Here is a 25,111-nt window from a genome sequence, read left to right as displayed (position 1 = left end):
GCAACGTGTCTGAATAGCCTGTAAGCATGGATTAAGGCTGCATTAAAGACACTTTTTTCAGCAAACTGGTGAGTGCCGCTTCTTTTATTATCCTTTGATGAGATATGAAGATTGCTGTTACTTATTGAGCAGAGCACCGTATCCAGTAGCTTTATCTGGAAAACGCAATTGGTATATATCGGTGAAATAAGCAAAGGGGCATAGAACCAGAAGGCGAGCCCTGGTGCTGTTCCAATCTCTATGTTTGTCATGCGGTTATATTCTTGTACATAGGAGCAGTATTATAGTAGTTATATTCTTGTACATAGGGGTAGTATTATAGTAGTTATATTCTTGTACATAGGGGCAGTATTATAGTAGTTATATTCTTGTACATAGGAGCAGTATTATAGTAGTTATATTCTTGTGTTTAGGAGCAGTATTATAGTAGTTATATTCTTGTACATAGGAGCAGTATTATAGTAGTTATATTCTTGGACATGGGGTAGTATTATAGTAGTTATATTCTTGTACATAGGAGCAGTATTATAGTAGTTATATTCTTGTACATGGGGCAGTATTATAGCAGTTATATTCTTGTAAATAGGAGCAGTATTATAGTAGTTATATTCTTGTACATAGGGGCAGTATTATAGCAGTTATATTCTTGTAAATAGGAGCAGTATTATAGTAGTTATATTATTGTACATATGGGCAGTATTCTAGCAGTTATATTCTTGTAAATAGGAGCAGTATTATAGTAGTTATTTTTATTGTATATAGGGGGGAGTATTATAGTAGTTATTTTATTGTACATAAGGGCAGTATTATAGTAGTTTTTATTGCTTGAAATCACTTTATTGTTGGAAATGAAATGGGTTTTTTAGGAAAATTGTCCCCAGGTGCCGTTTTTGTTTAAAAAAATAAGATCCTGGCACTGAGTCTCCGTTATTGCTTTATGTCTGTTATTGTCTGCAGTGAGGTCACATCAACAGCGCTGCAGCCCATCGTGGAGCTCAGCAGCCCGGCTTGTGTAGAGAATCCCTTAATGTCTTTGTATTGACCCCATAGGCACCTAATTTTATGTAACTTCTTTCAGGGAGACCAATCTGAAGGTGAAGCAGGCTCTTACCATAACAGGAGACCTTGGAGAGAACCTGACAGATCTCTCGCAGTTTGATGGTATGCCAGATATGTGTTTTAGCCTAGGGCCACAAATTTAATATGTAGAGTCACATGGAGACTGTCCGTCCTGTCCACAGATGTAGACATACATTTTATTACACCCCACTGTAAAAAGCCAGAACTTCCCAAATCAACAGGCAAGCAGCTCTGTTGTCTGTAACACATGGCTCACTCTTCCGCCTGGCTGTAGAACTTTACTTTCATGGTTATCTATCGTAGTTACCATATTTCTAATGTTTTAGCTGTCAATATCGGGCAAAAGATCAACTATCTAAGAAAAATCTTATTATTTTTCAATTTGTTCTTCTAGGTGAAATTGCATGTGAGGCTCCCAATAACAGACTGGACACTTTCACTGGGACCCTGACCTACCAGGGAGAAAAATATGCCCTGGACAATGGCAAGATCTTACTGCGGGGCTGCACTCTTAGGAACACAGAGTGGTGCTTTGGGATGGTCATCTTCGCAGGTTAGTTGATGTCCAAGTTTCCCCCTGGCAAGTTTCCTAGGAAAAGACATATGTTAATTGACCTAATTTCTTAATTTTAGGACCTGACACAAAACTGATGCAGAACAGTGGTCGGACAACCCTAAAAAGGACCAGCATTGACCGGCTTATGAACATCCTTGTCCTTTGGGTACGTCACTTATAACAACGTGCTCCGATACATCTCATTACTGGAGGAGAGAGAAATGGATATGATATGTATGGACGTGTATTTTCACTTAATCCATCCAACAAATTTAAGCCTACTGGGTCCATTGCAAAAATATTGACATCCCCTCCTCCTTTACACACACACACACACACACACACACACTCTCACACACACACACACACTCACTCACTCACTCACACACACACACACACACACACACACACTCTCACACACACACACACACACACACACACTTTTCTTTAAATCAGAAGTTGGAAAGTTATAAAACATGTAATTTATATCTATGTATAAAATGACCTAATTTATGATAACGAAGGACAAACCTTTACGTTTCTTCTCTCGTTTTTTTTCGACAGATCTTTGGGTTTCTGGCGATTATGTGCATTATTCTTGCTATTGGGAATGGAATTTGGGAAAGCAAACAAGGCTATTATTTCCAAGTCTACCTGCCATGGCCAAAAGACGTCAACAACGCAGCCTTCTCCGGGTTCCTCATGTTTTGGTCCTATGTCATTATCCTCAATACTGTGGTTCCCATCTCACTTTACGTCAGGTTGGACTTTTGTCTACTAATCTACGACCCTTAGAAAATAAATGAAGATGATCTCCTATATCTCTAATGGTTGTGGAGCAACTTTGGGTTGAGTTTCTTTGGGATTCAGGAGCCCATCTGGAAATAATTCGGTTTTCTCTTGACTCGTTAGACTTAAGACCGTTTGTTATACAAAAGAAATCTTGAAAGCTTCAAATTGCTCTGTTTTGGCCAGTTTATGGTTAGCTCTATGTTTTTTTCTAATGCCTCCTTTCGCTGTCATGTCTCCTTGTGCAGCTGCCGATTCAAAGCTTGGTGAAGCTGTTTTCTTGGAGTCATTTTGCAGTAGGGTTTAGTTAAAAAAAAAAAAAAATCCACCATTTGCATCTTATCGTCTCTGTGTTGATTTTTTGTTGGCTGAATCTATCACTGAGCTCGTTCTGACAATCCGAAGAGGAGTTTGTAACTCCCTTTTATTTATCTTTTTCAATCCTTTCAGCTGATTTATGGACACTGACCACATCAAAACAAAGATCCTCTAAAAGCCGAACGGTTCAAAATGTTTAATGAAACACAATTGATTTTATACCCAAAATACATGTATTTTAAGTGAAAAAAAGACCCCATAAGTGGACATCCCTTTTACTACCTCCCCACCAGCCACAGATTATAAAAGTCCGGGCGGTCCACGTTCTACGCTGCACTGTAGAGAAGAGTAGGCGCACACAATTACCTGAGCAGGGAGCCGGCTGTTTGACTGCTGAGATCCCCATAAAGAAGGCAGAGATGGTTAATTACCAACTCTGCCTTCCTGATGGCTATTTACACAGCTCTGAAGCAGCGTTTGGTATGCAGTAATAGGAAGCGCTAACAGCACTCATGATCGCTGGGTGTAGGGAGGAAGCAGGAGCTGTTTGGTCCTAGGAGACACAGTCAGGTTTGCTATGTAGCGAGAAGGCCAATATAACAGCAACAGTAATAGGAAATTGGATTACAAAAATAGGGTTTTCAAGTTTCAAAATTGCTCCCAGAGGTCCTTCGTGACCTTATGGAGAGCACAACATGTAAAATATATATTTAAAAAAAATTAAAAATAAGAAGATTAAAAAGTTGGCGAAAAGTAAATAAAACCCATTGAAAAGAAAAACCTCATCTGATATAGAAAAATAACTATTACAGATGGGGGAACAAATTTAAAAATTTATTTTGGTGGTTATAAAAAATGGTGAAAAACTGATAGGTCTTTTCTTTATTTATGAACCGGTAACGCCTGATATATTGACAAACATAAAAAGAGAAGGAGAGTATGAAAATAACATTATTATCTGAAAGCAGCATGATGTATGGGCAGAGACCCTGATTCTAGTGATGTGTCACTTTCTTGTCTGCTTGCTGCCATTTTGATACAATCCCTGTTTTCTCTGCTGCAGATCATGCAGTGCTCAAATGTTGAGCCCTGTATAACCCCGCCCACACCACTATATAATCCCGCCCACACCACTGATTAGCAGCTTTCTATAAATGTACAACTGCCAATCAGTGGTGGGGGCGTGGTTACACACCACAGTTGACTAGAAGGCACGAGACAACTAGTCCTGTAGTGATAATCTCCTGCTGATAAAACACTGATTTTCATGAAACAACAGCCCACTAAGTGACACTCCGCTGAAATCTGGGTCTCTGTCCCTATATCATGCGGCTCTCCGATTACATAGCAAAAACCTGCTGACAGATTTAAAGAAATATTGTCAATTGAGTTTCAGCTGTCGTTTTTGCAAAAGTGATCAAGGGACGTGCAGACAAAATAGTTGTCACTTTTTAAGCCACTGCTGAATTTCTTTACTTTTTTTTTGTCCTTAGTGTTGAAATCATTCGTCTTGGTAACAGCTTCTATATCAATTGGGACCGTAAGATGTATTACCCAAAGAAGGACACTCCATCAGAGGCTCGCACCACCACCCTCAACGAGGAGCTGGGACAGATTAAATATATCTTTTCTGACAAGACCGGGACTCTCACTCAGAACATCATGACCTTCAATAAGTGCTCTATCAATGGCAATTCATACGGTGAGTAGCCTCGTCCACTCTGGGAACCATCTCCTTTTTTTAATGTTACCTTTTTATCAGCTTAAAGGAGTTTTCCCTACTTTAGAAATTATTGTCAATGGGCGCAACTTCTCTACACTCGCTGCTGTGTTCCCCCTGGTCTTAGGGCCTCTGTTGTGAATTCTGTGGCAGAGCTCCCTCCTGTGGTCACAAGTGGTACTTCGGCTGGTTCTCTCTGTGAGCTTCCGTTGGTGGAGGAAAGTGGTACTGCGGCTTCTGAGTTTCCTTCCTCAGGTGATGTGGTGAAGTCGTTAGGTGCTGCTCTATTTAACTCCACCTAGTGCTTTGATCCTGGCCTCCAGTCAGTGTTCTAGTATTGGACCTGTTTCCTCCTGGATCGTTCCTGTGGCCTGCTGCTCTGCATAGCTAAGTTCCTCTTTGCTATTTGTTTGCTGTTTTTTTTCTGTCCAGCTTGTCAATTTGTTTTTTACTGCTTGCTGGAAGCTCTGGGACGCAGAGGGTGTACCTCCGTGCCGTTAGTTCGGTACGGAGGGTCTTTTTGCCCCCTTTGCGTGGTTTTTGTAGGGTTTTGTGTTGACCGCAAAGTTACCTTTCCTATCCTCGCTCTGTTCAGAAAGTTGGGCCTCACTTTGCTAAATCTATTTCATCTCTACGTCTGTCTTTTCATCTTAACTCACAGTCATTATATGTGGGGGCTGCCTTTTCCTTTGGGGTATTTCTCTGAGGCAAGGTAGGCTTATTTTCTATCTTCAGGCTAGCTAGTTTCTCAGGCCGTGCCGAGTTGCATAGGGAGCGTTAGGCGCAATCCACGGCTGCCTTTAGTGTGGTTGGAGAGGATTAGGGATTGCGGTCAACAGAGTTCCCACGTCTCAGAGCTCGTTCTTGTTTTTTGGGTTATTGCCAGGTCACTGTATGTGCGCTGACCTCTATGTCCATTGTGGTACTGAATTACCTTTCATAACAGTACTGGAGGCCCAAAGTACTAATGATTCCCAATAGAGGGAAAAAAGAAGTTCTGAGACCATTTTTTTTTCTTTGCACTGTGTTTTGCCTTTTTTTTCCCCTAGACATTTGGGTGGTTCAGGACACAGGTGTAGCAATGGACATTAAAGGTCTGTCTTCATGTGTGGATCAGCTCACGGCAAGAGTACAAAGTATTCAAGACTTTGTGGTTCAGAATTCTATGTTAGAACCGAGAATTCCTATTCCTGATTTGTTTTTTGGAGATAGAACTAAATTTCTGAGTTTCAAAAATAATTGTAAACTATTTCTGGCTTTGAAACCTCGCTCCTCTGGTGACCCAGTTCAACAAGTTAGGATCGTTATTTCTTTTTTGCGTGGCGACCCTCAGGACTGGGCATTTTCTCTTGCGTCAGGAGATCCTGCATTAAGTAATATCGATGCATTTTTCCTGGCGCTCGGATTGCTGTACGATGAGCCTAATTCTGTGGATCAGGCAGAGAAGAATTTGCTGGCTCTGTGTCAGGGTCAGGATGAAATAGAGGTATATTGTCAGAAATTTAGAAAGTGGTCCGTACTCACTCAGTGGAATGAAGGTGCGCTCGCAGCTATTTTCAGAAAAGGTCTCTCTGAAGCCCTTAAGGATGTCATGGTGGGATTTCCTATGCCTGCTGGTCTGAATGAGTCTATGTCTTTGGCCATTCAGATCGGTCGACGCTTGCGCGAGTGTAAATCTGTGCACCATTTGGCGGTATTACCTGAGCTTAAACCTGAGCCTATGCCGTGCGATAGGACTTTGACCAGAGTTGAACGGCAAGAACACAGACGTCTGAATGGGCTGTGTTTCTACTGTGGTGATTCCACTCATGCTATCTCTGATTGTCCTAAGCGCACTAAGCGGTTCGCTAGGTCGGCCACCATTGGTACGGTACAGTCAAAATTTCTTCTGTCTGTTACCTTGATCTGCTCTTTGTCATCGTATTCTGTCATGGCATTTGTGGACTCAGGCGCTGCTCTGAATTTGATGGACTTGGAGTATGATAGGCGTTGTGGGTTTTTCTTGGAGCCCTTGCAGTGTCCTATTCCATTGAGAGGAATTGATGCTACGCCTTTGGCCAAGAATAAGCCTCAGTACTGGACCCAGCTGACCATGTGCATGGCTCCTGCACATCAGGAGGTTATTCGCTTTCTGGTGTTGCATAATCTGCATGATGTGGTCGTGTTAACATAGTAACATAGTAACATAGTTAGTAAGGCCGAAAAAAGACATTTGTCCATCCAGTTCAGCCTATATTCCATCATAATAAATACCCAGATCTACGTCCTTCTACAGAACCTAATAATTGTATGATACAATATTGTTCTGCTCCAGGAAGACATCCAGGCCTCTCTTGAACCCCTCGACTGAGTTCGCCATCACCAGCTCCTCAGGCAAGCAATTCCAGATTCTCACTGCCCTAACAGTAAAGAATCCTCTTCTATGTTGGTGGAAAAACCTTCTCTCCTCCAGACGCAAAGAATGCCCCCTTGTGCCCGTCACCTTCCTTGGTATAAACAGATCCTCAGCGAGATATTTGTATTGTCCCCTTATATACTTATACATGGTTATTAGATCGCCCCTCAGTCGTCTTTTTTCTAGACTAAATAATCCTAATTTCGCTAATCTATCTGGGTATTGTAGTTCTCCCATCCCCTTTATTAATTTTGTTGCCCTCCTTTGTACTCTCTCTAGTTCCATTATATCCTTCCTGAGCACCGGTGCCCAAAACTGGACACAGTACTCCATGTGCGGTCTAACTAGGGATTTGTACAGAGGCAGTATAATGCTCTCATCATGTGTATCCAGACCTCTTTTAATGCACCCCATGATCCTGTTTGCCTTGGCAGCTGCTGCCTGGCACTGGCTGCTCCAGGTAAGTTTATCATTAACTAGGATCCCCAAGTCCTTCTCCCTGTCAGATTTACCCAGTGGTTTCCCGTTCAGTGTGTAATGGTGATATTGATTCCCTCTTCCCATGTGTATAACCTTACATTTATCATTGTTAAACCTCATCTGCCACCTTTCAGCCCAAGTTTCCAACTTATCCAGATCCATCTGTAGCAGAATACTATCTTCTCTTGTATTAACTGCTTTACATAGTTTTGTATCATCTGCAAATATCGATATTTTACTGTGTAAACCTTCTACCAGATCATTAATGAATATGTTGAAGAGAACAGGTCCCAATACTGACCCCTGCGGTACCCCACTGGTCACAGCGACCCAGTTAGAGACTATACCATTTATAACCACCCTCTGCTTTCTATCACTAAGCCAGTTACTAACCCATTTACACACATTTTCCCCCAGGCCAAGCATTCTCATTTTGTGTACCAACCTCTTGTGCGGCACGGTATCAAACGCTTTGGAAAAATCGAGATATACCACGTCCAATGACTCACCGTGGTCCAGCCTATAGCTTACCTCTTCATAAAAACTGATTAGATTGGTTTGACAGGAGCGATTTCTCATAAACCCATGCTGATATGGAGTTAAACAGTTATTCTCATTGAGATAATCCAGAATAACATCCCTCAGAAACCCTTCAAATATTTTACCAACAATAGAGGTTAGACTTACTGGCCTATAATTTCCAGGTTCACTTTTAGAGCCCTTTTTGAATATTGGCACCACATTTGCTAAGCGCCAGTCCTGCGGAACAGACCCTGTCGCTATAGAGTCACTAAAAATAAGAAATAATGGTTTATCTATTACATTACTTAGTTCTCTTAGTACTCGTGGGTGTATGCCATCCGGACCCGGAGATTTATCTATTTTAATCTTATTTAGCCGGTTTCGCACCTCTTCTTGGGTTAGATTGGTGACCCGTAATATAGGGTTTTCATTGTTTCTTGGGATTTCACCTAGCATTTCATTTTCCACCGTGAATACCGTGGAGAAGAAGGTGTTTAATATGTTAGCTTTTTCCTCGTCATCTACAACCATTCTTTCCTCACTATTTTTTAAGGGGCCTACATTTTCAGTTTTTATTCTTTTACTATTGATATAGTTGAAGAACAGTTTGGGATTAGTTTTACTCTCCTTAGCAATGTGCTTCTCTGTTTCCTTTTTGGCAGCTTTAATTAGTTTTTTAGATAAAGTATTTTTCTCCCTATAGTTTTTTAGAGCTTCAATGGTGCCATCCTGCTTTAGTAGTGCAAATGCTTTCTTTTTACTGTTAATTGCCTGTCTTACTTCTTTGTTTAGCCACATTGGGTTTTTCCTATTTCTAGTCCTTTTATTCCCACAAGGTATAAACCGCTTACACTGCCTATTTAGGATGTTCTTAAACATTTCCCATTTATTATCTGTATTCTTATTTCTGAGGATATTGTCCCAGTCTACCAGATGTTGTTGGTTGCCATGTGTTGGGGTTGCCATGGCTACAAGTCCATAATCCAGTATTAGATTGGAAATCCATGTCTGTGTCCAGCTGGGGTTGTCAGGGGGTACATGGTGATGTCCCATTTCTGACTATTTCGTCATCCACCCCTTCTGAGGTTCCTGAGTTCTTGTCTGATTACCGGGATTTATTTGATGAGCCCAAGTCCGATACCCTACCTCCGCATAGGGATTGTGATTGTGCTATCGATTTGATTCCTGGTAGTAAATTCCCAAAAGGTCGACTGTTTAATTTATCTGTGCCTGAGCACGCCGCTATGCGGAGTTATGTGAAGGAGTCTTTGGAGAAGGGGCATATTCGCCCGTCATCGTCGCCATTAGGAGCAGGGTTCTTTTTTGTAGCCAAGAAGGATGGTTCACTGAGACCTTGTATAGATTACCGCCTTCTAAATAAGATCACGGTTAAATTTCAGTACCCCTTGCCATTGTTATCTGATTTGTTTGCTCGGATTAAGGGGGCTAGTTGGTTCACCAAGATAGATCTTCGTGGTGCGTATAATTTTGTGCGTATTAAGCGAGGCGATGAGTGGAAAACTGCATTTAATATGCCCGAGGGCCATTTTGAGTATCTAGTAATGCCATTCGGACTTGCCAATGCTCCATCAGTGTTTCAGTCCTTTATGCATGACATCTTCCGAGAGTACCTGGATAAATTCCTGATTGTGTACTTAGATGACATTTTGATCTTCTCGGATGATTGGGAGTCTCATGTGAAGCAGGTCAGAACGGTGTTTCAGGTTCTGCGTGCTAATTCTTTGTTTGTGAAGGGATCAAAGTGTCTCTTTGGTGTTCAGAAGGTTTCATTTTTGGGGTTCATCTTTTCCCCTTCTACTATCGAGATGGACCCTGTTAAGGTCCAAGCCATCCATGATTGGACTCAGCCGACATCTCTGAAAAGTCTGCAAAAGTTCCTGGGCTTTGCTAATTTTTATCGTCGCTTCATCTGCAATTTTTCTAGTATTGCTAAACCATTGACCGATTTGACCAAGAAAGGTGCTGATTTGGTCAATTGGTCTTCTGCTGCGGTGGAAGCTTTTCAAGAGTTGAAGCGTCGTTTTTCTTCTGCCCCTGTGTTGTGTCAACCAGATGTTTCGCTTCCGTTCCAGGTCGAGGTTGATGCTTCTGAGATTGGAGCAGGGGCTGTTTTGTCGCAGAGAAGTTCTGATTGCTCGGTGATGAAACCATGCGCCTTCTTTTCCAGGAAGTTTTCGCCTGCTGAGCGAAATTATGATGTGGGCAATCGAGAGTTGCTGGCCATGAAGTGGGCATTCGAGGAGTGGCGTCATTGGCTTGAAGGAGCTAAGCATCGCGTGGTGGTCTTGACTGATCATAAGAACTTGACTTATCTCGAGTCCGCCAAGCGGTTGAATCCTAGACAAGCTCGTTGGTCGTTGTTTTTTGCCCGTTTTGACTTTGTGATTTCATACCTTCCGGGCTCTAAAAATGTGAAGGCGGATGCTCTGTCTAGGAGTTTTGTGCCCGACTCTCCGGGTGTATCTGAGCCGGCGGGTATCCTCAAAGAGGGAGTTATTGTGTCTGCCATCTCCCCTGATTTCCGGCGGGTGCTGCAAAAATTTCAGGCTAATAAACCTGATCGTTGCCCAGCGGAGAAACTGTTTGTCCCTGATAGGTGGACGAATAAAGTTATCTCTGAGGTTCATTGTTCGGTGTTGGCTGGTCATCCTGGAATCTTTGGTACCAGAGAGTTAGTGGCTAGATCCTTTTGGTGGCCATCTCTGTCGCGGGATGTGCGTACTTTTGTGCAGTCCTGTGGGATTTGTGCTCGGGCTAAGCCCTGCTGTTCTCGTGCCAGTGGGTTGCTTTTGCCCTTGCCGGTCCCGAAGAGGCCTTGGACACATATCTCTATGGATTTTATTTCAGATCTTCCCGTCTCTCAAAAGATGTCAGTCATTTGGGTGGTCTGTGATCGCTTCTCTAAGATGGTCCATTTGGTACCCTTGTCTAAATTGCCTTCCTCCTCTGATTTGGTGCCATTGTTTTTCCAGCATGTGGTTCGTTTACATGGCATTCCAGAGAATATCGTTTCTGACAGAGGTTCCCAGTTTGTTTCGAGGTTTTGGCGAGCCTTTTGTGGTAGGATGGGCATTGACTTGTCTTTTTCCTCGGCTTTCCATCCTCAGACTAATGGCCAGACCGAACGAACCAATCAGACCTTGGAAACATATCTGAGATGCTTTGTTTCTGCTGATCAGGATGACTGGGTGTCCTTTTTGCCTTTGGCTGAGTTCGCCCTTAATAATCGGGCCAGCTCGGCTACCTTGGTTTCACCGTTTTTCTGCAACTCTGGGTTCCATCCTCGTTTCTCTTCAGGGCAGGTTGAGTCTTCGGACTGTCCTGGTGTGGATACTGTGGTGGACAGGTTGCAGCAGATTTGGACTCATCTAGTGGACAATTTGACTTTGTCCCAGGAGAAGGCTCAATGTTTCGCTAATCGCAGACGCTGTGTGGGTCCCCGACTTCGGGTTGGGGACTTGGTTTGGTTATCTTCTCATCATATTCCTATGAAGGTTTCCTCTCCTAAGTTTAAACCTCGTTTTATTGGTCCGTATAGGATTTCTGAGGTTCTTAATCCTGTGTCTTTTCGTCTGACCCTTCTAGATTCTTTTTCCATACATAACGTATTCCATAGGTCATTGTAGCGGAGATACGTGGCACCTATGGTTCCATCTGTTGATCCTCCTGCCCCGGTTTTGGTGGAGGGGGAGTTGGAGTATATTGTGGAGAAGATTTTGGATTCTCGTGTTTCAAGGCGGAAACTCCAGTATCTGGTTAAGTGGAAGGGTTATGCTCAGGAAGATAATTCCTGGGTCTTTGCCTCTGATGTCCATGCTCCCGATCTTGTTCGTGCCTTTCATATGGCTCATCCTGGTCGTCCTGGGAGCTCTGGTGAGGGTTCGGTGACCCCTCCTCAAGGGGGGGGTACTGTTGTGAATTCTGTGGCAGAGCTCCCTCCTGTGGTCACAAGTGGTACTTTGGCTGGTTCTCTCTGTGAGCTTCCGTTGGTGGAGGAAAGTGGTACTGCGGCTTCTGAGTTTCCTTCCTCAGGTGATGTGGTGAAGTCGTTAGGTGCTGCTCTATTTAACTCCACCTAGTGCTTTGATCCTGGCCTCCAGTCAATGTTCTAGTATTGGACCTGTTTCCTCCTGGATCGTTCCTGTGGCCTGCTGCTCTGCATAGCTAAGTTCCTCTTTGCTATTTGTTTGCTGTTTTTTTCTGTCCAGCCTGTCAATTTGTTTTTTACTGCTTGCTGGAAGCTCTGGGATGCAGAGGGTGTACCTCCGTGCCGTTCGGTACGGAGGGTCTTTTTACCCCCTTTGTGTGGTTTTTGTAGGGTTTTGTGTTGACCGCAAAGTTACCTTTCCTATCCTCGCTCTTTTCAGAAAGTTGGTCCTCACTTTGCTAAATCTATTTCATCTCTACGTCTGTCTTTTCATCTTAACTCACAGTCATTATATGTGGGGGCTGCCTTTTCCTTTGGGGTATTTCTCTGAGGCAAGGTAGGCTTATTTTCTATCTTCAGGCTAGCTAGTTTCTCAGGCCGTGCCGAGTTGCATAGGGAGCGTTAGGCGCAATCCACGGCTGCCTTTAGTGTGGTTGGAGAGGATTAGGGATTGCGGTCAACAGAGTTCCCACGTCTCAGAGCTCGTTCTTGTTTTTTGGGTTATTGCCAGGTCACTGTATGTGCGCTGACCTCTATGTCCATTGTGGTACTGAATTACCTTTCATAACAGGCCTCCACATCCATCATAGGTGTCATATGGACAAAATGTTACGAGACCAGTGAGGGACACAGCAGTGAGTGGTACCAGTCCGGGAGGTGATTATAGATTTCTTGTTTTATTTCCAGACCATGGGTTCATTGACAAAACGTCTCTAAGTAGGAAAAAACCTCCTTAAAGGGATATTCACAAATCTAGAAGTTATCCCCTATCCTTATGATAAGGAATAGTTTCCTGATCGGTAGAGGTTCGACTTGTAGGACTCCCACCAATCCAGAGATCTAGGGCTCTAAAGATCCCAGTGTAAATGGAGCGTTGGTCGATCTTCATACTGCTGCTCCATTCATTCATTCATTCATTCATTCGTTCGTTAACAGATCGACAGAAATAGCCAAGCGCTGCTCTCTGTTAGCCTTCGTCTGCCCATGAGAATGAATGCAGTGCGCATGATCGACCTCAGGATCAGTAGGGGTCCCTGGAGTCGAGTCCTCAGCGAACAGAAAGTTAACCCTTATCCAGGGGATAACTTTCAAACTTGACAGTACACCTTTAATTTTAGGGCTAGACATCTTCTCTATTGCTGTTCTCATCCAAAGCTCTCTATACTGGGTGTAAATGTGGTCAGGTGAAACCTTCTGAATGTCCTCTTGTCAATCCTTTTTTCATCACATACATTTTTTTTGTGCATCTTTTACACCTTGTTTCCTTGCTTATGCTTAAAGGGGTTGTCCACTACTTGGACATCCCCCCCCTTCCGAATCCCTATGTTTTCCCCCAGTAAAATGACGACAAATACCCACCTCCAGCTCCATTCCAGCAGTGTCGACTCTCCACCTCCCGGGGCTTGCGTGACGTTGTTATGTCACGTGATCCCTGCGGTCAAACAGCATCGGCTTCACTCTCCTACGGAAGTAATTGTTATCCAGAGGAAGTTAGAGCGCAGCCAAAGCTCTCACTTCCTCCAGATGTCTTGATTTGTCGGAAGGAAGGGTGCATGAAGCCACCGCTGATTGGCCTCAGGGATCGTGTGACATAATGTCACACAAGCCCCGGGTGTGTGATACCGCTGGAACGGCACCAGCACCGGAGGTGAGTATAAGAGTTTTATTTTACTGGGAAAAACAAATGGATTCAGAAAGGGTTGTCCGAGGAGTGGACAATCAGTTTAATGCTTTCTCACCGCAACCTTTGTTTTTTAAACCCTAGTCTTCCTGTGATAATACGAGTAAATGCTGGCAAACACTAAAGTCCTCGGCTGTCACGACAATCCATTCACACTCAGTGATTATGTCACAGAAGGCGGCTGTTGGGGTGACAGAGCGAGACCCCTCTGTGGCGACTTAGGTGCCATGGTCGCTATTGACTATGGCATGTAGGGGGTTAAACTGTCATGATTGTCACAAGTGCCTGCCACATTAGTTTTCAGGTTGGTTGTCGCATATCAGTAATGGTTTAAAGGGTCGTTCTAGATTAAAAAAAAGGAGGGCACAAAATGTTCTAAAAGAAATACTCCCCTCCCACATTCTCCCCCAATCCAGCAGAGATGCTTTGGTGGTCCCGCCTCAGTCTTTGGTTCTAGGCTACCGGAGATGAAATCCCGTATATCATTGGCCTCAGCCATTACGTGGTCACTGAGGGGCCTCATAACTTAGTGCCCTTCTGGACTCTACTCCAGCACCCTACACATTATTTATTACAGATATCTCTTGTATCCTGATAATACATTGGTTTTTTTTCCTTACAGGTGACGTATTTGACTATGCAGGAAATAGGCTTGAAATAAATGAGGTAGGGGAATTTTTCCCAAACCGTTTTAATAATAAAAAAAATTCTTATTGTATATCAAGCATTAAACCTCACTTACAGTGTACATATGCACAGTGCTGCATTCACTGGTCTGCATGCTTTGGAGCTGAAATCTCTGAGCCTTCCTAGCTTGTTCGGTGTCTGCACCCAGCTTGCTCTGGTGACTTGCATGGTAGGGAGAGTCTAATATAGTAAAACAAAGTGCCCGTAGATCGAGAGACAGACAGCTCAGACATTGAGTCTTCTAATAAAACCATCCCTTCTGCATCTCAGTACACAGAAAAGGTGGATTTTTCCTACAACCCTCTGGCCGATCCCAAGTTCTTCTTTCACGATCACAAATTGGTGGAAACGGTAAAGATGGAAGACTCGGCTGCACATGAGTTCTTCCGGCTCTTGGCGGTGTGTCACACAGCAATGTCCGAAGAGAAAAAACAAGGTGAGGAAGAGACTTTTGGACTTGGAGGATATATATATATATATATATATATGCTCCTCTGAGTATTCAACATTTTTTTATTTCCGCCATATGGTTCCAGAGATTGGGCCTATTTTAGTACTAATTTTTGTTGTCTTTTAATAAGGGGATGTGGCTCACAGGATCCTCTGGGGCGTGGCTCAAAGGATCCTCTGGGGTGTGGCTCAAAGGATCCTCTGGGGTGCGTCATTAGACTGCTCTGCATTATTACCCTGTGAGCCACACCCCCTTTGGTAAAGACCATACAAATTTGCAGAAAATGAAAAGACCCTTATCTCTGGATCCGTATGGCGGAATTGAAAAAAAAACAAAATAAAGAAATAATCATGGGAGCAGTGGGAATAAAACAAGAATAAAAACTGGACACTTTTTTTTTATATGGAAGGGTTTGTACAACTGTGCATGATTTTATGATAATGCACTAAGATAGTGAAAAGTCCCCTGGAGGTACAGGATGTAGATACAGATGTCTTGAACCATGGTTTATCTGCTGGTCATGTAGCCGTACAACCTCCTGACGTCAGGAGTTTGGATGAAAACAGTATTTAGAAAGACCACTCATCCTGCAGTCAACGATGAAGAAGGATTTTTTACTTTAAGGGGAACAGGACTGATTTATAAAAAGTTCAGCCATTGGCAACAGTGGGGTCCCCTGCTTATATATTTAGACATTTATTCTTATCAGTTTAACCCTTATGTTACCGCCAAAATAGTAATGGCATATACAGTTCACTACTCTAAAATGTCTGGAAGACAAAAAGCCACATAATGCTGCTATATTGTTCCCACATAATACTGCAACTCAGTTCCCAAATATTACTTTCATACTCCACCCTAATTACCCAGCACATCCTTATCCCCCTTCCTTCTACTCATTTCTCTCCTCTTCCTATTTATTCATTGGCTTTTCGGCCTTTTCACACTATGAGCAGTCCAAACTCTACTGGCCCATTAGGAAGGACATCCCGTAACATCTCCTCTTCCTATGTCAATCTCAGGGGAACTGATCTATCAGGCGCAGTCTCCGGATGAGGGGGCACTGGTCACTGCCGCCAGGAACTTTGGCTTCGTCTTCCGTTCCCGTACACCAGAAACCATCACGGTGGTAGAGATGGGGAAGACCAAGGTGTATGATGTTTTGGCCATATTGGACTTCAACAATGAACGTAAAAGGATGTCTGTGATTGGTGAGTCCTGTGGTCAGAGGGAAAGAAAAGTGAGGGACTCATATCCACAGTATACAGAGGACCTGGTTATTTTTTTTGTCCTTTTTTAATTTTTATTCTTTTCATTTATTTAATTTACGTGACTGATTTTTTATTTTTTTTCTTGGCTGGGGAGGGGGACATGCAGGTTTGGGGATTTGGTAAGTGCATACAAGAACATGTTGTATTTTTATTTTTAGTAGATATCGTTCATAGAAAATGTTATGCTTGGAATTAAAATTGCAAAAATGGTAAAATACTGGATTTTTACAATGTGCTAGGTGACTGCACATAGAGGTAACATATATATATATATATATATATATATATATATATGTATGGTGTGGGGGTGATGTGTGGTTATGACTATTCGTATAGATTGGAAAGTTAATGATTTCTCCTGTGCCGCAGTTCGGAGCCCGGAGGGCCGCCTGACCTTGTACTGTAAAGGAGCCGACACTATCGTCTATGAACTCCTTGACCGCTCCAGTGAAGATTTGAAGGAAGTGACCACTGAACATCTGAATGTGAGTTGTCATCAGTTTATGGATTCTCCATTTTTTTTACTTACCGTAAATACATGTATTTTGGGCTAAAATTCATTTTTGCTAGTGGGTTTCATTAAATTTTTTGCACCGTTTAGTTTTTACAGGCCCTTCTGACGCATTCTCAGTTAACTCATTTTGAAGCCAGCAATTGGCAGTGCAAGGAAAGCGGCGCAAAATTTTTAATAAACCCAATTGCAAATATGATTTTTTTTTATCCCCAAATATATGCTTTTAAATTTAAAAAAAATGTCTCCAAAGGTGGATAACCCACCTAATATTGGCCAAAGAGACCGTTTGGGCCCTTTAAGCTCCAGGGCCCGGGTGCAACCCCTGAACCCATTTTAGTTATGACTCTGCTGATCAGCCCTATTGAAATAAATTGTGTTGAGCTGCAATACCACACACAACCTGTGAACAACTGTGGCACTGTTTTTGGTTAAAAAGCTGCCTTGTTTTACTAATACTGGATGTCCTCTTATAAGTTATAAGTTAGAGGTGTGAAATATCTGAGAAGTCTCACGTCTACCCTGCCGATGCTCTGCTCCGCACCTCTATGCCCCGATTATCGGGCGTTCCTCACTAGGTCTCTGGGCTGCTTCATCCTCTATCATTATCCCTCATCATCTCTCTTTGGTCCCGTGTTACAGGAGTTTGCCGGGGAAGGTCTGCGCACACTGGTTTTAGCCTATAAGGATTTGGACAAGGTCTACTTTACCGATTGGAAGAGGCGTCACCACGACGCAAGCACGTCACTGGAAAATCGCGAGGAGAAGTTGTCAGTCCTGTATGAGGAGATTGAAAAAGACTTGAAGGTCCGTGTAGAGGACGTTTCTGCTACTTTGCATCTAAGTCCACGTATTTTCTATTGGCTGCATGTCTTTGGGAATTTTCCCAGATTTTTTTTTTTTCTTTTATCAGAACTACTTGAGAATAATAAAAATTCTTGGTCTGCCGCTCATATTAGAGTCTGAACACTTTTGCATTTTTTTCTCTTATTGCTTATAACAAAAAATGAAACAATTAATGCTATTTGTGCACCTGTTTTGTACCTACATTTCCTATTCAGTCATGTGTCTCCATGGTAACAGACTACAAATAAACACTCTGTAGTCTGATTCTGCAGTCATGTTACCCCACTCCCACTTCCCCCTCTTCTTGATCACCGGTGGAACCCATTCATTTCAACTTTACATTCAATCGTATGTCACCACAGTGTTACTGAATCGTTATCTTTGTTTTAGTTAATTGGAGCATCTGCAATAGAAGATAAACTACAAGATGGCGTCCCCCAGACCATTGAGACCCTCACCAAGGCCAACATTAAAATATGGGTGCTAACAGGAGACAAACAAGGTACATAACAGATATAAAGATAGGGGTATGGAAGATTTCGTATGGCCTTCCTGTTTTCACCATGATGAAGGTTAAAGGGAAACTCTACCTGGAGTGACTGATCAGTCACTGGGTTTGGTGAACTTTACCCGCCTGACTGCCAGTTTCGTGGAGGAGAGATAATGCTAAGGGCCTGGTTTCAGGGGTCGGCCTGTTGGTTCACGTGAAGAGAAATCTTAATCTTTCAGCACAAGACATTGTGGACTGTTGTAGCCTCCAGCTTTGTAGGAACAGGTTAGGGAAGACCCTCTTCTGTTCCCCATGACTGTGACCAGTGCAGAAGGTCCATATAGACATGGTGAGGGGAGTTTGATGGAAGAACATGACCGGCCGCACAGAGCCTGTACCTCAGCCCTATTCAACACCTTTATGATCCTGCTTCTCTCCCAAACGTCAGTGTCTGACCTCACAAATGCTCTTCTGTATGAGTGGGCGATAATTCCCACAGACCCCTCCACAATCTTGTAGAAAACCTTCACAGAAGAATGGAAGCTGTTATACTGCAAATATCGACTCCATATTAATGTCTATGCATGAAGGATGGGCAGTCAGAAAAACCCCTGTAGGTGAAATGCGTGGGTTCCAATTAATGCTATGGTATGTATATATATTATATATACATACATATACAGTGGTATATAAAAATTTGGGCACTCTTAGTCAAAATCATTGTTATTTTGAACAGATAAGCAAGTTGAAAATGAAATCATCTCTAAAAGGCCTAAAGTTAAAGATGACACATTTCCTTTGTATTTTATTCAAAAAAAGAAATATATTGTCAGTTTTTACATTTTAAAAATTACAAAAAGGAAAATGGGCCTATGCAAGGGTTTGTGCACCCTGCATGGTTATTACCTGGTATCACCCCCTTTTGCAAGTATCACAGCTTGTAAACACTTTTTTTTTAGCCAGCCAAGAGTCTTTCAATTCTTGTTTGAAGGATTTTAATCTATTCTTCCTTGTAAAATTCTTCCAGTTCTGTGCCATTTTTGGGTCGTCTTGCATCCTCTGCTATTTTGAGGTCTAGCCACATTTTCAATGATGTTCAGATCAGGGGACTGTGAGGGCCATTGTAAAACCGTCAGCTTGTGCATTTTGAGGTTGTCTGTTGTGGATTTAGACATACATTTATACATTTGTAGAAGCCATCCTCTTTTCAACTTCAGCTTTTTTACAGATGGTGTCATGTTTCCATCAACAATTCCCTATGCCATTGGCTGCAACACAATCCCAAAGCGTGATTGATCCACCAACATGCTTAATGGTTGGCGAGATGTTCTTTTCCTGAAATTCTGTGCCCTTTTTTCTCCACACATAACTTTAATCATTGTGGCCAAAGAGTTCTATTTTAACCTCATCCGTCCACAGGACTTGTTTCTAAAGTGCATGCTTTGCATGCTTCTGAGGCTGAATTTTATGATGAGGACACAGGAGAAGTTTTCTTCTGTTGACTTTTCCACGAAGGCCATATTTATACAGGGGTCTTGCTCTCACTGAAATTTTCATTGGTCTTCCAGACTTTATCTTTACCTCTACTGTTCCTCTTAACTTCCATTTCTTAATTACAGTTCGAACGGAGCAACTTGACAATGCTTTGCTATCTTCATATAATCTTCTCCTGCTTTGTGGGCCTCCACCATTTTACTTTTCTGAGTGCTAGACTGCTTCTTAGAAGAACTCATGGCTCCTGTTTTTTGGCACAAGGTTAGAGGAGGCTGAGTTTTTTTAAAGCTGGGAGAAGTTATGGGGCGGGACTTAATTGCCCCCAAATTTAGTGGTATATATTTTAAGATGCTTTGGGGCTAATGTAATGAAGGGAGTCCTATGTTATGTTGGGTACATGGTATTTTTACCACTTGTAAGGACCTTACTATTGGGTGGTTTAAAGGGGGTACATAGCGTGCACGCATGAGTCTTTCCCGTTCTTAGAAAGGAGTCTTAATTTCTATTTTTTTCTATGGGGCCCGCTAACTTCCATTCCTCTTTGAAGTTCTAGTGACAAAAGTGTCAAGTCCGTGAAACACGTCAGTGGATCTCTATTGGGTTAGAACGCTTCTGACTTCACATCAGCTTGAGGAGGATTGTTTCTGTGTTGGTATTGATCTAATCTTCTCCAATTCTCCACAGAAACGGCTGAGAACATTGGTTACTCGTGTAACATGCTGCAAGATGAGATGAAGGAGGTTTTCATCATTAGAGGCACCAGCCCTGAGGAGGTTCAGGAGGAGCTCAGGTAAAATCCCAGTTTCCCACAATCTGATTGCTCCACCAGAAGGGTGAATGGTGGACTTCATCTAAACACAGTTATGTTTGTACCCAGGACGGCGCGGAGGAAAATGAATCCAGATTCATTTATGGACAATTATGATGTCAACGTGCAGATAAAAAAATGGTCGAAAAGGTCACAAGTGATCCCAGATGACGAGTTGAAAGGAGAACACTCCTACGGAATCATCATCAACGGCCACAGTCTGGTGTGTGAGCTCGGATTGTGCTGATGGGGGTGATACTTATTGGGCGCAGAGTGCCACAGTTTATCAGATCTTTCTTAACAAATCAGATCTTTCTTAACCAAAGTTAATGTGTGATCCAATAAAAGATCTACAGATCAATAACAGATCTGAGATGGATAAGACTGTGACATATTCAGTGCAGCTCATAAATAAGGAGGACAAACCACAGAGGCTGATATTTTAGGGACCCTTAGAATGTGGAGGCACAAGTTCAGATTTTCCCCTTTCCTCATGGGTGGTGTGAGGATTTGTGCGCACTCTCATTTGGCCGATTATCAGCCTGAGAAAAAGCGTGCTACCTTATAGGGGGTGTGAGCAAGGAACTTTGTCAAAAAATCGGGGTGTGATGGCAGCATTGACCAATGTAATTTAATCACTGGATATGCCACCATTAGCATTGCCACTGATGTGGAGAACAAAGGGAGTAATGGCGCTTGTAGAATGCCAGAACTGCTTTGGCTGATGCTCCATTATTCCTACGTGACCCCGTATCTGGTACCGCAGATTAGTCCTGCTCAAATGAATAAGGCTGAATGGCAATTTTAGTTTTATGTTCACAACACTGTAGTTTCTAGGATCCACTTTAAAGGGACACTGTCACCTGAATTTGGAGGGAACAATCTTCAGCCATGGAGGCGGGGTTTTTGGGTTTTTGATTCACCCTTTCCTTACCCGCTGGCTGCATGCTGGCTGCAATATTGGATTGAAGTTCATTCTCTGTCCTCCGTAGTACATGCCTGCACAAGGTAATCTTGCCTTGCGCAGGCGTGTACTATGGAGGACAGAGAATGAACTTCAATCCAATAATGCAGCCAGCGGGTAAGGAAAGGGTGAATCAAAACCCCGCCTCCATGGCTGAAGATTGTTCCCTCCAAATCCAGGTGACAGTGTCCCTTTAATGTAAATCAAATTACTAGATGGCAGTGCTATAGTGCAGTCCACGAGATGGTGGCTCTTTTTTACAGTCCAGTCTTTGCTGCTGTACTGTCCACCAGATGGTGGTACTGCTGTGCAGTCTAGTAGATGGCAGTGCTGTTGGGTAGTCCACTAGATGGCAGTACCCAATAGGCTGGTCACTAGATGGTGGTACCCAATAGGCTGGTCACTAGATGGCGCTACTCAATAGACTGGTCACTAGATGGCAGTCCCCAATAGGCTGGTCACTACATGGCGGTACCCAATAGGCTGGTCACTAGATAGCGGTACCCAATAGGCTGGTCACTAGATGGCGCTACTCAATAGACTGGTCACTAGATGGCGGTACCCAATAGGCTGGTCACTACATGGCGGTACCCAATAGGCAGGTCATTAGATTGCGGTACACAATAGGTCATTATTATAGGCTGGTCACTAGATAGCGGTACAAAATAGGCTGGTCACTAGATTGCGGTACAAAATAGGCTGGTCACTAGATTGCGGTACCCAATAAGCTGGTCACTAGATGGCGGTACCCATTGGGCTGGTCATTAGATGGCGGTACCCAATAGGCTGGTCACTAGATAGTGGTACACAATAGGCTGGTCATTAGATAGCGGTACCCAATAGGCTGGTCATTAAATGTTGATACCCAATAGGCTGGACACTAGATAGCGGTACCCAATATGCTGGTCACTAGATGGCGGTACCCAATGGGCTGGTCATTAAATGGTGGTGTTGCTGTACAGTACACTGCATTGTTGTGCTGTTGTGTAGTCCATTGGATTGCAGTACTACTGTGCAGTCCACTAGATGGCAGTTCTGTAGTGTAGTCCACTGGATTTCAGTGCTGCAGTGCAGTCTGCTAGATGGCAGTGCTGTTGTGCAGCCCACTAGATTGTTGTGCAAGCCAATAGATTGTGGTACTGTAGTCCAGTGGATTGCAGTAAAATCCCACTAGATGAGACTTTAAAGGTCTTGATCCCTTTTCAGTATATAAATGCTATACTCACCTTCCCCTGACATCAGCGGCTCTGAAACGTTCCGTCTACACTGGCCGTTTTCCTGACCTCGCTGATTAGTTCTCCAGCTGTTGAAGTGATGTCAGCACAGCCAGTGCCAGGCATCGGGAGCAGTGGCAGAGACTCGTTGGTGGACCTGGGGAAGGTGAGTACAGAACCTTATTTCTTCATGATAACCCCTATAACATTATATTGATTCCTTTCAACCATAAATAGCACAACCATTTTTCGGATTCCTGCACAGCTCCATATAATGATGGAAGCATTGTTAGCTCAGGAAGAAGATTGGGTGCTCCGTCCTCAGTCCCCCAGGTTATATACACGTCTGGATTGATGACCATGATTGTATCTGAACATAAAAGTCCTCGTTACTCACAAATATGGAGCAGAGTGAAGTTCTCCAAGAGTCACATACTGACTTGTGTACAGAAGGAAATGGAAACTTCGTTTACAGCCAGGGAAAATATTTACTTTAAGCCATAACTCCACTTTTGAAAATGATCTCACAGTTTACACTCAGATATAATGTCCAGCCACTTTGTAAATACTTTGTGTTACTTATCTCGGGCTAATCTGAAGTCACACGATGTCTTGTACTCCGGTCACCGGACAATCAAGCTGCTCCGGAATTGCAGCACATGTCCTCGCAGTGCCGGCTGCTGCTGGTCCAGTCTCTGCACCGAGGACGCTCTGCTGCGATGCAGATGGGAAACGGTGTTAAAGGGCTTGTCCACCTTCCAGGACAATGTGTAATTGGGATAAAAAGCATTAATAAATTGGATTTCAAAGTAAAAAGCTAACAGTGGAAAATTTTTTATGAAAACCAATTGAAAAAATGATTTTTTAAAGCCAATTACATGCATATATGTAAAAAAAAACATTAAAAAAGACAATACATTTTGACACCTGTTTGTCACTGCATTCATAATAGGAAATGAGCAGAATTATGATTGCAGCACTGAAGTGTAATAATGTAAAAAAAAAAAAAGTTTTTGCAAAGTTGATAAATTTATATATAGAAGTAAGATGTAAAATGAGTTTGATCATTGTTTCTTCTGACACATCACTACTTGATTTCCGGTCACACAGGCTTTTGCTTTGGACGAGAGTATGGAGGTGGAACTTCTGAGGACGGCGTGCATGTGTCAGGCGGTCATATGTTGTCGGGTGACCCCTCTCCAGAAGGCGCAGGTGGTGCAGCTGGTGAAAAAGTATAAAAAGGCGGTGACATTGGCCATAGGAGACGGAGCTAATGACGTCAGCATGATCAAGAGTAAGTCCTGGTGGTTGCAGGGTGGCACTGGGTGGCATTATATAGTGGCGCGGTCACTGCCCCAGGCCTCGGGGTATCATTCACAGAGTTATTTCTGGTGTAATTATTTCCTGCTCCGACAATAAGGAAATGAAAACGATGAAGTTACATCTGGAGGAGATTATACCAGTACCCAACATTCGCTCTTTGTCCTGGCAGCCCATGGTAGGGACGCGCCGTCAGCTGGATATGTAATCAGATGCTCGTTCCGCGCTGAGACTTTTCCAGTTCTAATGGGAAAAAAAATTGTTATAAAATAAAACGGAAAATATTTATTCTCACTGACCTGAATGTTTCCACCACGGGCAGAAAATAGGCAAAAGAAATCAAATCTTCTGTGAAAAGAGCTGAGCTGAACATTCCGAAAACCCAAAGCGAACACTTAACCCTTTCATGCCACAACCAATTTTCATTTCAGCAGTTTCGTTTGTTCTTCACTTTCTTCTGAAAGTCAGAACTTTTTAATTTTTTCTTGTATGGGAACTTGTATGTGGGGCAAATAGTAGTTTTGAAGAACTATACATTGGAGGGAAAAAATTTCCATTGTGGTGAAAAGGTGACTTTCATTGTGCAGTAAAAGTCACCTAGCGACATGATTGTCCAGGTCAAGACAATCACTATCATACCAAACTTGTTTTAAAAAATTCTCTAATTTGTAAAAAAAAAAAAAAAACAATTAGTTTGTTTCACCATTTTCTAAGTTTCATAATTTTGTTTCCTCAATGGAGCTGTATGAATGGTTTTTTTTTGTGTGTGACGAGCGGTAGTTTTATTTTGTGGTACATTCAAAGTGTTGATTAATTTTTAGAACATTTTTTGGGCAGGTTTGTTAATAAAGAACCCTGCAATTCTTACATTTTAATTTTTTTTACAGTGCAGGTTAAATCATTTTCTGTTTTCGTAAATCGGATGTTTACAAATGTTGCAATACTAACTATTTAATTAATGGAGCACAGCTCAGACATGTACACTGCGGCTCCATGCTAATGGGGGATGAACGTTCTCCATTCTGCCTGTTGGTGAAGATCCCAGCTGTTGGACTCTCACTGATCAATAAGTTATGTATTTTCACTGGTGAGCCCCTTTAAATATACATAGATTCACCCATCTCCAAAAGTTAGGTCCTTGTCATATAGTACCCGCCTAATAACTTGCTAGTAATGTCTAATTCACTTTGTCTGCCCAGTTCCTGTGGTTTTGTGGGTCACTCCCCGATGTTCAGCATTCATGGTTGTCTAATGATTTGCTGCTCTATTTCCCACTGTCTGCTCTATATTTTTTTAACCTGGTCTCTGGTTTTGTTCCTTTCCTTGCTGTCTTAGGCTGCCGTCAC

The 25,111-nt window shown here is 42.8% G+C and overlaps 1 protein-coding gene across 2 annotated transcripts in view; it reads left to right on the top strand.

The window, feature by feature from the left end:
- LOC138662352 (phospholipid-transporting ATPase ID-like) overlaps positions 1–25,111 on the top strand; it is a 283,179-nt gene that overhangs the window by 204,551 nt on the left and 53,517 nt on the right. For both annotated transcript variants that reach the window (XM_069747882.1, XM_069747872.1), the window contains exons 9-22: positions 1,079–1,161; positions 1,475–1,633; positions 1,714–1,802; positions 2,201–2,397; positions 4,237–4,445; positions 14,332–14,375; positions 14,667–14,832; positions 15,870–16,058; positions 16,488–16,603; positions 17,272–17,436; positions 17,866–17,977; positions 20,144–20,249; positions 20,337–20,490; positions 23,556–23,739. In XM_069747882.1, the coding sequence (XP_069603983.1) occupies positions 1,079–1,161; positions 1,475–1,633; positions 1,714–1,802; positions 2,201–2,397; positions 4,237–4,445; positions 14,332–14,375; positions 14,667–14,832; positions 15,870–16,058; positions 16,488–16,603; positions 17,272–17,436; positions 17,866–17,977; positions 20,144–20,249; positions 20,337–20,490; positions 23,556–23,739 (1,973 nt within the window). The remainder of the gene's footprint in view (positions 1–1,078; positions 1,162–1,474; positions 1,634–1,713; positions 1,803–2,200; positions 2,398–4,236; positions 4,446–14,331; positions 14,376–14,666; positions 14,833–15,869; positions 16,059–16,487; positions 16,604–17,271; positions 17,437–17,865; positions 17,978–20,143; positions 20,250–20,336; positions 20,491–23,555; positions 23,740–25,111) is intronic.

The sequence above is a fragment of the Ranitomeya imitator genome, chromosome 1 (assembly GCF_032444005.1).
Source record: "Ranitomeya imitator isolate aRanImi1 chromosome 1, aRanImi1.pri, whole genome shotgun sequence".
Classification (NCBI taxonomy): Eukaryota; Metazoa; Chordata; class Amphibia; order Anura; family Dendrobatidae; genus Ranitomeya; species Ranitomeya imitator.
This window is presented reverse-complemented; position numbering and strand designations above follow the sequence as displayed.